This window comes from Eleginops maclovinus, chromosome 19, assembly GCF_036324505.1.
Source record: "Eleginops maclovinus isolate JMC-PN-2008 ecotype Puerto Natales chromosome 19, JC_Emac_rtc_rv5, whole genome shotgun sequence".
In the NCBI taxonomy this organism is placed as follows: Eukaryota; Metazoa; Chordata; class Actinopteri; order Perciformes; family Eleginopidae; genus Eleginops; species Eleginops maclovinus.
In genome coordinates, this window is record NC_086367.1 from 12,852,916 (window position 1) to 12,867,280 (window position 14,365).

The 14,365-nt window shown below is 40.5% G+C and overlaps 3 protein-coding genes across 6 annotated transcripts; 1 reads left to right on the forward strand and 2 right to left on the reverse strand.

Moving 5' to 3' along the window:
- Positions 1-131: 131 nt before the first annotated feature.
- si:ch1073-416d2.4 (coiled-coil domain-containing protein 42 homolog) lies at positions 132-3,469 on the reverse strand. Its single transcript, XM_063909528.1, has 9 exons — positions 3,111-3,469; positions 2,959-3,004; positions 2,696-2,872; positions 2,428-2,585; positions 2,257-2,339; positions 1,974-2,146; positions 1,773-1,883; positions 1,552-1,668; positions 132-1,471 (listed from the first exon to the last, which is right to left on the reverse strand). The coding sequence occupies exons 1-9, from the start codon at positions 3,215-3,217 to the stop codon at positions 1,286-1,288; spliced, it is 1,158 nt and encodes a 385-aa protein (XP_063765598.1). The 5' UTR covers positions 3,218-3,469; the 3' UTR covers positions 132-1,285.
- Positions 3,470-5,871: 2,402 nt separating this feature from the next.
- LOC134880968 (ankyrin repeat and SOCS box protein 2-like) lies at positions 5,872-11,480 on the forward strand. 3 transcript variants are annotated; one of them, XM_063908037.1, is made up of 9 exons: positions 5,872-6,452; positions 6,965-7,111; positions 8,759-8,928; positions 9,074-9,229; positions 9,321-9,566; positions 9,660-9,831; positions 10,201-10,804; positions 10,893-11,046; positions 11,177-11,478. In XM_063908037.1, the coding sequence occupies exons 2-9, from the start codon at positions 6,990-6,992 to the stop codon at positions 11,305-11,307; spliced, it is 1,755 nt and encodes a 584-aa protein (XP_063764107.1). In that variant the 5' UTR covers positions 5,872-6,452; positions 6,965-6,989; the 3' UTR covers positions 11,308-11,478. The 3 variants fall into 3 exon arrangements, with proteins under 3 accessions (XP_063764107.1, XP_063764105.1, XP_063764106.1); XM_063908035.1 differs by lacking the exon at positions 5,872-6,452 and adding an exon at positions 6,769-6,886 and having other exon boundaries at positions 11,177-11,479; XM_063908036.1 differs by lacking the exons at positions 5,872-6,452; positions 6,965-7,111 and adding an exon at positions 8,209-8,443 and having other exon boundaries at positions 11,177-11,480.
- Positions 11,481-11,598: 118 nt separating this feature from the next.
- On the reverse strand, positions 11,599-13,519 carry LOC134881891 (protein FAM181A-like). 2 transcript variants are annotated; one of them, XM_063909484.1, is made up of 3 exons: positions 13,320-13,519; positions 12,921-13,192; positions 11,599-12,792 (listed from the first exon to the last, which is right to left on the reverse strand). In XM_063909484.1, exon 3 carries the CDS (start codon positions 12,732-12,734, stop codon positions 11,961-11,963), a length of 774 nt encoding a protein of 257 aa, XP_063765554.1. In that variant the 5' UTR covers positions 12,735-12,792; positions 12,921-13,192; positions 13,320-13,519; the 3' UTR covers positions 11,599-11,960. The 2 variants fall into 2 exon arrangements, with proteins under 2 accessions (XP_063765554.1, XP_063765553.1); XM_063909483.1 differs by lacking the exon at positions 13,320-13,519 and having other exon boundaries at positions 12,921-13,297.
- Between the last annotated feature and the right edge of the window lie 846 nt (positions 13,520-14,365).

A 14,365-nucleotide genomic window follows, 5' to 3' on the forward strand; every position in this document is an offset into this window, starting at 1 on the left:
CTCTTTAATGCTGGCGTCATGCCTTTTGTAAGGGACTAGTAACCAGAACATGTGATGGCTCGAACACGAATTCCACATAGCTTATTGTGGGTTACCCTATTTCTACCATTGTACATGTAAACTGTTATAACAGTGGTGAATGCAATACTTGAAGGTAAAACTTCTGTCAAAAATCCTTCATTCAAAATGTTAATTACATCAAAGTACAACAGCATTATAAGCACGTTTTTCTTTCATTCTCATTATAGAAAAATGGCAATTTATTGGTTTATTTGGACAACGTGGGGCTGATTTCCACTACTTTAGGTTAATGCATCATATTTGTTATGTTTTGAAACTTCAAAATGACTGAGTGTAACTTAAGTGTGTAACGTTATTTTACTTGAGCAAAACATTTAAAAGTAAAAAATAACATCCAAACAAAAAACTCACATTGATTACAAGTATTTAAAAATAAATACATGTACTAATAGCCTGACAACCCAGTTTACTATGCTATCCTTAGGAAAGAGAAGTACTGACAACATAAACCATTAAAAAAAGCAGCCTGTGTCTGAACATGTTTTGCTATTTAACTGCACTGCCCCCCTAGTCACGTTGCAACATAATTGATGATCACTGTCTCCAATAGAGGGCTGTAAGAAAACCTGTATAGCAGTGTTTGACAACATGGAGGAGGCCACAATCAAGAGTTAGATTGTGCATATACAAAGCAGAAAATGAAAAATGGATGCACCATGTGGTGTTGTATGTAGGATTTACATGTCAAAAAGTCACCCTCACTCTGCTGTACTATAGTTAATCTCAATTTATTTATATATAAAACACAGAATATCAAATAAATCTTATGATACATCATTGAAAATACTTATTTTCTCCTTTTTGTTTGTATTATCAAAATATGTTAGAAATCTCATGCTTACCAATGTATATGCCATTTTGATGGGTGTTGTTTCTTATCTGACAGCTTCATTTGATTGTAACCATTTCTTTCAAAATGCAACTATCGCTACATTCCATAGATACACATTTACAAAGTTCTAATGCTTCAATAAACCTGATCACCTCATTTTCAAAAATGTTTACATTTGAAGTGCAAATTGGGTGCATTACAAACATTACCATAGTTTTAACCACTGAAAATGCCATAAGAGTTCATTGACTTATGGATTTGAATATTTGCCAAACATTTCTGCAGTTTTCACATTCTTCATAATTGGTTGTTATACACTCAACATACCTATCACTGAGCAGTGACAGCATGGGCAGTTATAAACATTCTACATCAACTCATTGTCTCACTCTTTCTACTGACTTTACTTGAATTTTTAATAAGTGTTTTACTGCCGATGATTTTTATTGATCCCTTCTCTCTTTTGTCTGTCAGAGCTGTTCTACTTGTCATGGCAGACCCCGACTCCATCAGTCTCCTCGCTCTCCTCTCTGTGTCTGCCTTGTCCTGGATGTACTCCTGAAATCATACTCTTCATATGTTAAAAGGTAAGGAAAGGAACATTTTGCAATATGAATAATGAATAATAACCAACTTACCTTCACCATGTCCATCATAGTCAGTATGTTCATGTTTTCCAGGGGTCCATATGTCGATAGGTAACACTGGTCGGCCAGGTTGTTGAGGGCCATAAGCAAGCAGCCTACTTCCTTAACCTGAGTGATAATGGCACATTTGACAACATTTATATCCAAATGGCCCTATCTGCAAATGGAACATTTCCAGGGGTAATTTCCATCTCGCAATCATACAAGCTCACCTTCTCTCTGGACAGCCCTTGCTCCATCAGCAGGTTAACCTCTGCCTGCTCGTTCTTCTCTTTGAGACTTTCTAACTCACTCTGGAGCTCAGAAAGTTCCTTATTGGCCATCTGCAACAAATGTTCAAATTCTTAATCGGTTTTTCATTCACAAACACTGTACATTCATGAAAAGTTGCAGTAATTTTCTATATGTCTGACCAATTTTTTAATACTGTGCTCCTGCTTCATGATCTGCAGTTGTCGCTGGCCCTGCTCCACCTCCTCCTCCAGATGTCCCCAACGCTGTAGCAGCTCCCGGTGGGTGATGGACAGGGTCTCATGGCGCCGAATGATGGGCATCACTAAAGATTCCGACCCATTATCAAGGTAGGCTGAAAGAGATAATGCAATTTGTTCCATCTTATAACATTTGCGTAGAATAAACAGTACAAGTTCATGTAAAAGCTGCTTATGGAGGTTAATTAAGGTCAGTTTAACTTACTACTGGGGAGAAAATGTAGCGTTTTCATCAAGTAGTCCTCAAAGATTTTGTATTTTGCCATTCTGTCCTTTAAAACTTGATATCTGTGAATGGAGATATGGTATACCTGAGGTTTAGGGTGTCTAAATGAGCATTATCTTCACATTAAGGCTTTGGTTTGAAGATAATCACCTGGCTTTAAGTTGTTTCAACTGTTCTGTGTGAGTTTCTATCTCTCTCTGTTTGGAAATGTTCAGCTCCCGTGCGGCCTCATACTTCTTCAGTGCTCGGCGTCGCTTAACTTCATTTTCAGCCACAAACTTTTCAAACTTCATAGCCCTCTCTTGAGTCTGGGTGAAAATACAAACACCAGGGGCATGCGTAATATCAGGCAATGTCATCAGTAGATATCCAGATAATCATTCATGCTTTTAATTCGTTTTAGGGGGTTTCAAATTACCTGCTGTAGTTTTAATTCCAGTTCAGACCTTCTCTGAGCTAGAGCGTCCACACGGCCTTTGAACTCTGCCCATTTGAGTACAAGTTGCTGATCCACCACATCCAGCTCAGCCTTTTTCTTCAGAACCAGGGTCTTTTGCAAAGTGTTCACTCCTGCCTCAAGGACTCTGCCTGAAGTCTGAGCAAAACACTAAAAGTCTTACTAAAATATCTTAATATTCAAATTATATCATTTTGTTATTATGAAAATACAAGTCTGTCTACCTCTGTCACAACAGGTATGTGGTTAACATTTTCCTCCTTTTGATTCCTGAGGAGAAAATGGGGTTTCAGTGTCAACACCATTCACACATTGTGTTGTTGAGAAAAGGGAGTTGACTGCTCATTGCAGGCCTATAGTGAAAGCACAGGCCTACCTGGTGTCCTCCGGTTGTGTTACAAAAATGTTTTTTATTCTGTTTTCCATCCTCAGTTTTAGTCGAGGGTCGCCGGGATGTAACACACCGAGGGAAGAAGTCGTCATGTTTGTTTAATTGCAAATATTTTGTCCAGAAATGCAGCTGAGTAAACAAGTGCTTGTAGTTATTCCAAGTTCTGGCGACCTGAAGGACGACCGACGGTCTTTCCGGATGTTTTCCTGGATTTGTGTAGCTGTTGCCTGGTAACTGCAGGGGTGACAACAGGGAATGCGCCGGGATCGTTTCGGCGTTGTCATGGCAACTGTCAAAGAGGCGGTTCTGTTTCATTGACTGAGAAATTAGATCGAGAGGTCCAAGACGAGGGTAGAATGAAGAGCGCTCACTCCTCTTTAAATCCCGAGAACTGTGAATCAAGTCCAAAACATAGCTGACTCTGAATTTTAGGAAGGGTTTTAGGAGTGTACCGTTTTATAGTTTTTATGATAACTGCATGGGCGTTGCCGCAATATAATTTGGGGGGGACACGTCCCCCTCACATAAAAAAAAGTCGATTGGACCCCCCCACACACACACACACACATTTGCCATCAAAAATATTAGTGCGTGACTGCATTTTAGTCCAGCGATCTTTCCATTGCTTCACAATCAAATCCGTTCCACTTTGTCATAGGGGGAATACCCATATCAATCCACTCCGCGTTTTCCTGGTTTCCTACACGCAGCTGCATCACGCACGCAACAAGCCTATGTTGAGAGTTGGATCACCGACAGACAGACTTCGGCAGACTCTTAACATAGGCTTGTTTTGTGCATGATGCGGCTGCGTTTTAGGTCCTAAACAGTCAGTCAAAATGTCCAGCTTTTGCTAGCTTTTTGCTAGGTACACATTTTATGTTTCCTCATAACTATTTTGTTGCATGACGTTAATGTAGGGCTTATATGTTGCCTCAAAGTTACCTCATTCTTTTCTAATTCACTTTTTTTTTTTAAATCCTCATCTTTTGCTCTCATCAAAGAGAGAATAAAGTGCCAAAAAAGTTGTCAGTGTCAGTCCTCTGTGTATTACACCAGAAGATAATAGTAGTCAGTAATTGCAGACCATGCCAGCTCCAAGGAAAAACAATGAAAGATGGAGATCATTTTCAATCTAAAAACATGGTCAAATGCACCAGAATGCAGGAAATTGCAACTACTTCTTTCAAAATGTTCTGGTGGAGGACCCCCAGACCCCCGCTAAAATGTCTCCCCCCCCCCCCCCCACACTCAAAATGCCTCTGACGACCTTGGATAACTAGGCCTACTTTGCAGAGTTTACCAGTGAGATATGTCCCACAATTAAAGTATTGTTATTATGGAATGATAAGTAGATGTGAGTGATACCTCAAAATGTGATTTTCATCAAGTGATACAAATTGTATAATCATTACAAATATTGATTCTTCTAAATGTTAACAGAAGATATGTTTTATTTTTGGAAGATATATGTGTCATGATTTATAACGTGAACTTCGGCTAATGCTGGCTACTTTTAGCAGTAACAGCAAATCCTTTGTGAAACATAAGGATCCATTTTCAATACAGCAGAGATGTGTTTATGTTCCCAGGATGTGATCTTGCATGCCATGGCTCATTTTATACACACATATCTATCCTCTTAGTCCTAATAGTTATACTATAGGATTATATATAGCAATAAGATAATTTTCTTCTTGGTATCTTTAAGAATGTATCCACCTGCTCCTAATGATAATAAAGTAGCATAATTAATAGAAGAAAGCCTTCTGTTTTTCCAACTTTCCATTAATGATCCCTTTCTCAGAAATGTTTTAGATATATTTTATTACGCTGCTGTGAGTGAATTAGGTTTAAAAAAAAGTTTTAAAACCTTTTAAAATAAAACACTTCAGTATTTACAAAGTATTTGTACTGCTTTTCAGTCATTGAAAATTCAGGATTTTTCCAATATACAATTATTTTTCATCTCAAAAGTGTAAACGGATGCAAGAAGTGTACTTTACTGAGAGGCTCGGTCTCGGCTTGTTCACTTTCTTTTTACGTTTTCCCATCACACTTGTGTAAGCTGCAGATTGACTGAGTGATTTCAAAACCAGTCCTGACTTCACCACAACTACATCTTACTGTAACTTCAGATTTGAGTAAGCACAAAAAACATTTCCCCTTTAGCAGATGAAAAAAAAAAAGGCTTTTGGTTTCAAATTCAGCATGCATCCTTCTACTTAGTGAAAGTCAAAGGATTTTTCTAGATTTATGGACATATTTCAACAGGATACAGTAAGGATATAGAACAGCATGTTAAATAAATAACAATAAGAATGGCTTCATTCACATAAGTTATACCAGTACAACTTTTTTCACAGCAGACCATTTGACTATCTAATGCAGGAAAACTACACTGGCCTGACAAGGCCTGTTGCCTGGTAATTAAACCTGTCACACCTGCTAGAACAAGCCAAGTCTTTTCAAAAGGTCTATAATCACTGTGTTAAACAGAGAACAATGCTGATAATGTTACGAGTAACTTGCCAGATTGTAAAAATTGAACTTGTTATAATTAGACACAACCATTCAGTATTTCCAGTATCTTCAAAATCAACAACCCTGCTCCAAATCACTAGTGCTTCAGTTTTTTGCTCAACATAGAGAAGTGCTCGTTGACATTATGGTCTTTTTGGAGGGGCTATTTGGGAAGTTGAATTGTTTTGTGTTATAGAAGTGTAACTAGTATTGTGTCCACTCCATTAGAGTAGGTAATCAGATCAATATGGATTTAACATACATGCCGTTGAAAATAAATGTATGCAATAAAAACATCTTAAATACAAAGCGACACATTGGTATAGATGTACAGTGATAATTAACTGCGTGTTAAGTGTTTTCGTAGTATGGATACTGGCTGGTCTTGTTGTAGTGTTACCTTGAATAGAATAGTGGTGCAACTTTCGTGTTAAATAACCAAGTCTGTCTTCGTTTGCCAAAATATGTAGGGCTCCACAGGCATTTGGAAACAGCCTCAGAGCTTGTCATCACAGTTTAGTTCCTCCAGCTGTAAATAGATAAGCTGATGGACTTGTTTATGTCACGTTAACCAGAATACGCCACTTCCAGTTTAGATGCAGGAAGCATTTTTTTTACAAACACCTCCTAAGAAGGTATTGCGAAACAAGAGGCATCTGTCATTGTTGTCTGCACATTTTCTCATTTCATCTTCCTAACATTCAGAGCTGATACAACAGCAGGATACTCTTGTTGTTACAAAGGTGGACACTTTGTAACGTTAAAGCAGCTTCTGTGAACGAGGATGAGGAACACTGTCATGTGGTGAGTTGAAGTATCTGAATTAAAGCTTTATACATTTTTAAATATATGTAAACACATGCTCATTAGAATGTTCTCAAATCTTCAATCTGTGTGAATGCATTACATTTTGTTAAGATTCACAACATTCAAAGTCCATTAATCATAGTCGTAGCAGAACATATAAAGTCCAGGTTTATGTGTTATACGTGTGCCAACTTTCTGCTGAATAACTGACTGTTACACTACACACGACCTAACCTCAGCGTAGCCTCTGGAGCACCAGCATCAAGTGGAATCAAACACAGTTGAACATGCCCTTAAAAGGCATCCATCCTCCTTGCCTGAGCTGCTGCTCGAAGCTCTGTCAAATGAGCTCAGTCTCTAATTCAGTATGAACATTTATGCAGTGTACTATGCATGTTCCTCTTTGCAAACCTGTTTTTACAATTGCTGCAGTAAGTGTTCTGATTTTTGTTTATTGATCTGTTTTGGATATTCTTCAGCAACTCACTGTGTGATGTCCTTATCCTCAGACTGGACCACACATTTCCTCCCGTGATGATCGCAGTCAGTAGATCCAGGTCTCTTTACCAGAGAATAAACAATGATATCAAACACAGGCTGGCTGTCTGCTCCCTGAGTCTCCACACTTCAGACAACTCAACAGTAAACTTGCTCAGGTGAGGATTCATCAGATTTATTTATTAAGTCACTTTTTTATGAGAAAATGTCCACAGTATGCACTTAAATGATATTCATTTGCAAATGTTTAATATTGAACGATCCCTGAGAAATCCCCTTTAAATCCTTAAAATAGTCATTTCATGTGATTAACAATGTATTAATCGTATGCTATTTGACATTAACTAACCTATTTAAATATACATTTAAATTAAGAAAAGGAGGCGAAGAAACACGAAACACGTTTTTCTCTGGTCTTTGAAGTAGAAACTTGAGAGTTTCTGTAGGCTTAGCTCATTAAAGGCGAATATGTAATTATTCAAGACAAAAACATAGTGATGAAGTGTCACAGGCTAATCAGGAGGGGAAATGTGGCAAAAGGATTTTCCATTAGTATCAGCAGGTTGCCTGATTTTGCAAGACTTTTTTTTTTTCTGCCACAAAAGCATGGACATGGAAATGTATCCGTATGCAGATATAAACCTCTGCTGCTATTATTTCAATTTCCTGTAGTTGTCATTGTCAAAGTCAAAACATGTCCCTCTGGTGGACAAACTGAAGCCTGCTTTGTGAATGTGACTGTGTAAATTGGTTACAAGCTGGTATCATATAATATATCAAGAAAAATAGATAAGACACATGAGGTATGCCCAGAGGTCATTAACATAAATAATGATGTACATGGGATGGTTCAGTTCAAAGAAGTTATAGTTTTGCCAGTCAAACTATTCAGATATGTCACACAGATATCTCAATAGTAATTGTGAACCCTCTTAGGAAACAAAATTATGGAAATATCATTTTCTCATTTAACAGTGCCTAGTAGAGTTATTTCTTGAATTGTGATGTGTTTATCTTTTACTTCTATAGTGCTTATTGTCAAGACCAGGCCTATTCTTCCCAAAAGTGCCCTTTGAGACTCGTGCTTTTTATTATCTGCCTTTTCCGTGTGGAAACCAGCCAATGTAATAAAAGCTTAACGCAAAGAAAGACATTTCGGCTCAGGCTGCTTTATCTCCAGTGCTTCTCGCCTTATCTTTGGATGTCCGAGTCTCTTGACATATATGGATAAACGGTCACCCTGCCGCCTGACAATACAGTCCCAAAATAATCCTCGGCAGCACAGCTGAGCCCCGCTCGGCTTTACATGCGGCTCCGTTGTGCGAGGAAACACTGCCGAGATATCTATCATCAGCAATGACGAAATTCAGCTATTCGGAATACTTATCTCAGTTCCGTAATGCTGGAGGTAAATGTAATAATGTGGTGTCGCGACTGCGGGGAGATAGCGTTAGAGGACACAGTCAGAGCGACGTACCGTCAGAGCCGGAGTGAGTCTTTTGTTGCGAGGGGCTCTTTAACATGGGGGCTGCTGTATGTGTGTGTGTTTGTAGTGTACGTTTGTGTTTGTTGGTAGACCTTGCGTACAACTCAGATGTCTGTGTATAAGAATATGACATGTTTGATTGATTTAATAACACACCATGCCAATTTATTTGGGTTAAATAATCGAGATATTCACTATATATATAAAGATTAAAAATCCATGATACCATCAAAATTACAGACCTCAAGCTCTGCTGATGTCTGCCTTAATTGCATTTAAGTGTAATTCAATTAAAGTGTTGTTTCTCTCTCTTCCCAAGGGATGTTGAGCCAGTGGTCTTTGCTGTCAGGAGAGGGGATGTGAAGGCTGTTAATGAACTGGCAACATCTGCTCCTCTTAGCCTGCTGAAAGAGAACAAAGATGGGTGGATACCTCTGCATGATGCTGCCTTCTGTGGGCAGACACAGTGCTTGAAGATCCTACTGAAGGGTATGACATTAAAAGCATTATTGTACAGTCCATTTGTTCAGTTTGAATCATGTGGGCTCAGAGTGACCATGTGGTAAAGAAAAATATGTATATTTTCATCAATCTGTCTGTTGCAAATGTGTGATATGTATATATTTTGCTCCAGCTCATCCAGGTACAGTAGACAAGCGTACCTTGCAGGAGCAGACGGCATTGCTGCTCGCTGTGTCATGTGAACACTTGTCATGTGTTCGGTGTCTTCTGGAGACAGGCGCAGACCCCGACATCAGCAGCAAGAACAAAGAAACCCCTTTGTACAAAGGTACAGCTGTGAAATCAATCTCTACAACAGACTTGGAAGAAAACATTATGGGTAACAGTATAACAGCTGAGCGTCTTGTCTGTTTCTGTAGCCTGTGAGTTGGAGAATGTGGACATGGTGAGTCTCATTCTCTCCTACGGGGCTACTGTGAACCAGCGGTGTGGTCAGGGTTGGACAGCCCTCCACGAGGCTGTATCCAGGGACAACACTGAGATCTGTGAGATACTAACAAGAGCAAGGGCCACAATGAATCCATCCAACACCTACAGCGTCACACCTCTCATTGTAGCAGCTCAGCGAGGACAGATGAGGGCACTGTGTTACCTTATTGGGAAAGGTACATTTCTGCCGAAAATATTCCTCCTTTATACGTTTCTGATCCCTATTTTAACGCTGTAAAGTAACATAATTAAGTAATGTTTTTCTGTAGGTGCAGATGTGAACATGCAGACATGTGATGGTAACACGGCACTGCATGAAGCTAGTAAAAATGGAACCAAGGAAAGTGTGGCACTGCTGTTAACTAAAAATGCAGATGCCAACAAACCCAATAATTCAGGACTGCTTCCAATACATATTGCTGCCCAGTATGGACATCATGAGTAAGTTGAGATCTTGTTAATTAGGCATTATTTTAAGAAGCAACATTGGTAAAGATGTAAAATTGGAATACATGTACCAAATGTGTTGTAATAATATAGAAATGGTTGCTGGTAGGGCTGCCCCCCTATGTACTAATTGGTTGTTGTGGTCATAGTCGACTAAGATTTCTTAAGTTGATAAATATGTTTTTCTTTCACATCTTAGGTTAACACAGTATTTACTTAACACAGTTGTATCAGTGTTAGTCAAATTGTTATTTCCTGGTGGAAGACAGCTTCAGTTGTTTTGAACGGAGCTATGATAAGCATGATAGAAGCATCTTTGTATTTGCCTTCTTTATGTGTTTTTTGTCCTCTCTTTGCGTTCAGGATTGTGTCAATGCTTGTCTCAGTGACAAGTCGAGCCAGGCTCCGCCACAGTTGTGTCAGCCCCCTCCACCTGGCAGCAGAGCACAACAGACACACGGTGGCAGCTGTTCTCCTCAAGACAGGTGCAGACGTAAATGCTACACTGGCCAGCAGTCACTCCATGCAGTATACGGATAGACGAGCAACAGCCCTCTACTTTGCTATTGCCAACGGCAGCACCAAGACAGCAGAGGTGTTGCTGAATGCTGGTGCTAGTCTAAGCTTAGACCCGGTCAGTCCTCTGCTGATGGCTGTACATCAGGGCTGTGTCAGCACAGTGTCCCTACTGCTGGACAGAGGGGCCGATGTCAATGCCAGATTACCCTCTTATGCCACTACATTCCCCTCTGTTGTTGCACTTTGCATGGATAATCTGCCTCTACTTAAGTGCCTTTTGGACAATGGCTGTGATGCCCTCTCCTGTTTTTCCTGTACATACGGCTGTGCCTCTCACTTAACAACATCAGGATCAGACATAAGAGCTGTTGGCAGCAATGGATTTGTTTTACAGAATGACAATATGCTTCCTTTAAACTGCAGTGAGCCGTCAGACAGAGAAACACAGGTGTGAAAAATAAGCAAATATACAGTGTCATGGATTTCACATTAAATAAGATTTGTTTGCACTTTATAAGTTTCTTTTTCTTTTTCAGTTCTGTGAATGGATATATTCATCAGTTATGTGTCAATGGGCTGGACCGATCATAGACCTGCTGCTGGAGCATGTTGGTCATATTCAGCTATGCAGCAAGCTCACTGAACTGTTGGACAGCCGAGAAGAATGGCTTGCTGTAAAGAGGAAGTCATGTAAGCATCTGACAAAATCTTATCATCATGACATGCAAATTTGTATTTCACTTCCCCATGCAATGCAAATGTGGCCCACAAATATGCTGAGGACAATCTTGTGTATCTCTTCTCCTTTTCTTGTCCACAGCGTCACCTCGTCCACTGATGCACCTTTGCAGATTCAGGATTCGGACACAAATAGGAAGACACAGACTGAAATCTCTCCCAAGTCTACCTCTGCCAGACAGACTGATCAGATACCTAAGCCTGGCTGACTGACTTTAAAGTGAACTTCAAGCAATATATGCATCAGAGAAGTGACTAAATTTATCATTTGTGTTCCTGTTTTTAGCTGCATCCGGTGTCTTTAATCTGTAAATGCAATCCTCTATGTATAAAATATCTATTTATAACAAAAAAAAACGTGACAATGAGTTTCTTTAATCTGTCCATCAGTGTGTTTGTAGCTTCACAGATATGCTCAATGAAAGCAAAAATGATCTAATGCCCAAAGGAAGGGAAGTTGAATCATTTATTTAAAAATAAAAGTCATTGTTTCAAATGTGCCTATCAAAAATTACTTTGAAAACAAAAAACAATCTATGTCCCACATTCTATTCTCATGGTTTGAAGAGAAACTAAAACAGGATGGTCTCATTCATTTGCATGAAAAAAAGAGCAGTCATTCAATGCAGAAACCTGAAAGTAAAAACCTTTTGACTCACTGTCGGTATTCAAAAACTTGGAAGGCATCAGTGAACGTGGTTCTGCAAGTGCAACTTAGTCCTTTAGGTAACAAGAAAAATAGATGCAGCTCTCCAATAAGTGCTCAAGGAAGTGTCTCTGGTACAAATGTTGAAGTCAAACATAAACATATCTAAATAATTAGTCCTATTTACACATTTTGTGCCCCTGGTCCATTAATAGGGTGATTAAATGAATCCAAACACACTGAATATTGGAGACTGCACTGTGGGTTTAGTCGGTATGGGTTTGATCACAACGTGCGTGTGTATTTTCTGTCCATAAGGATGCTCAGGTCTCTCTGTCTCTGTTGCTTTGCTCCACAGTCCCAGGGACGGATGGGGGACAACAATGTGACTGTGGAGGACCTGGTGTCCATGGTACTGGAAGGGGCAGCAGCCACACGCACTCACACAGTGTTGAGAGCTCAATTCCATTTTCAAAGTGTCTTTATCCGCAGTGCTGCGTCGACTGGACGAAGACAGAGTAACCTTTGCGTCATCATCATAACTCCTTTTCTTCTTTTCATTTTCACTGCCCTCACATGGCCCTGCAGGGTTCTTTTTTAATCCTATATGTGAGTCGTCCCCTTTAGTTTGGGTGAACTTAGGTTCCTCCCAAAAGGAGGCTGGTAGTTGACGTTTCCTCATAGGCACCTGCTCGGTTAAGCTTCCCACATTTTCTGCACAATGAGTATGCGAGCTGGCCTTCTGTGTGACCTTCACACTCTGGTTAGCAGTCCCCACAGTTTTGGCGCACCCAAAGTCAGCAGACCTGTGTGTGTGGCACCTGGGGACTCTGGAGTACTTCTGAGAGAAACGCTTCAGTTGTTTCTGCAGATATTTCCTGTGATCCACGGAGCGTCTGCAAGGAGCTGACTTGTCCAAGGCCGCTTTGATATCGCTGGATGCCAAATTGACAAAATTCAGCAACGTCTTGACCTCACTGTCCGTGTTCGCCATTATTGCAGAGATGTGGATCAAATCAGTCCATGTTGGAGTTGTAGTCCACCATCGAAATCTAAAGAGAAATCAGAAAACAAATTGAGGCTTTGCGTAATTAAGCATCATTCTTTTTTTGTCTAAATTCTATAATCAAGCCTAAATTATATGATGCCTCTCAGTTAAGAGTAATAACCCTTTACTCACCCTCGGGATGAATCCTGCCACAGTCCAAGCTCAGACTTCTGTCGAGGCTGCAATAGGAGCACTTCAACCAGTTGAATGAATATAAACTCCTTGTAGTTATGGTGCTTTGCTTGAACCAATCAGCGACCCCAGGCCCCTTACAATGCACCCCAATCAGCCTCCAAGCGCCCCGGTATCGAATTCTTCACCATTGCAAATTGTTGTCATGGAGACCTTGAAAAAGCGGGGATGCGATATTTCTCGGTGATTTCCGCGTGTTGGCCGAATATCTCCTGAAATCCGAAGTGTGCATAAAATAAAATGAGTGCAAGTTTCACTGAAATATACCTGCATTGTGACTTGTTCTGAGGTTTTCTGAAGCAGATAAAGTTGAGTTTTTAACATAAATGCCCCTCATACCCTCCCCAGGAGTGATGTCAGCTGTAGGATTTGGTGAGGGGGGGGATCTAAAGAGTGCATAACCATGGAAAGGGGCTTGAACGCTCAAGAATCTTGTCTTTCTGTTTGCCCCCTCAATCGAGCGACACAAAGGCTGAATTACTCATTCAAACCTCGCGGGACAAAGGGAAAGGAGCTGGATAGCACTCCTGCATTTGTAGTCAAACATTTAGAGACTTAAATCGAGTCGTCATGAAGGAGAAAGAGTCGGACAAAGCCCATAGAATTGCCATCAGCAAACATTTTCCTGTGTCATATTATGGGGTCTCCATGGCTCCCTCTGGCCCGCGGACAATAGCACAAGTTTGCACACTCGAATACTGTCACCCTGCCAACGGCAACAAGGGCCCTAAACAGGACAATCCCCAGAGAAAGCATGGGCTCTGCGGGGAAGGTTGCAATGGAGGAGGAAAGGGGACTTGTGAAATGCTAATTGAGCTTCATCCCCTTATTGAAGTGGAAAAAGAGTACCTATCGTCCCATTGAACAGCAGCAGTAGTGGCCTGAGATTTGAGGAAATGTTTGTCTGGTAAGTAACACCACATACTTGTGCAATATGTTGCCCTTAAAGCATACTCTGAACCACTCTAGCAACAGGACAGAGGGTTTTTAAAAAACAATCTGCAGGCTGGAGGCTACAGGCCATTTGTTTGGAGTGAGCTGCAGCCAACATGATTGATTGCCTCATTCACTCTGTTTGGGGTTGTCTGAGGAGAGCCCTGCAGGTCTATATGTGCTCTGGCTGGTCTATCTTTCTCAGGCAGTGCATCCCTTTTGTTCTGAAGAGGCAATGGGACCCTTTTGTCCTCCTCTCTTCTTCTTTCCTTCACCTCTCTGTTCATCTGAAAAGGCCAATTAACAATGGGGCTCCCCTCCCCTGGCCTGTCACACCACTCCTGAGCTTTTGAAGTGAAGGAGAAGGAGGAAGCATAGTGGCATCCATGAATCCCACAATGTGATGCTGTCCTTGTGGCAAGACAGGTGGACAGGATGTTTATCCAGCATTT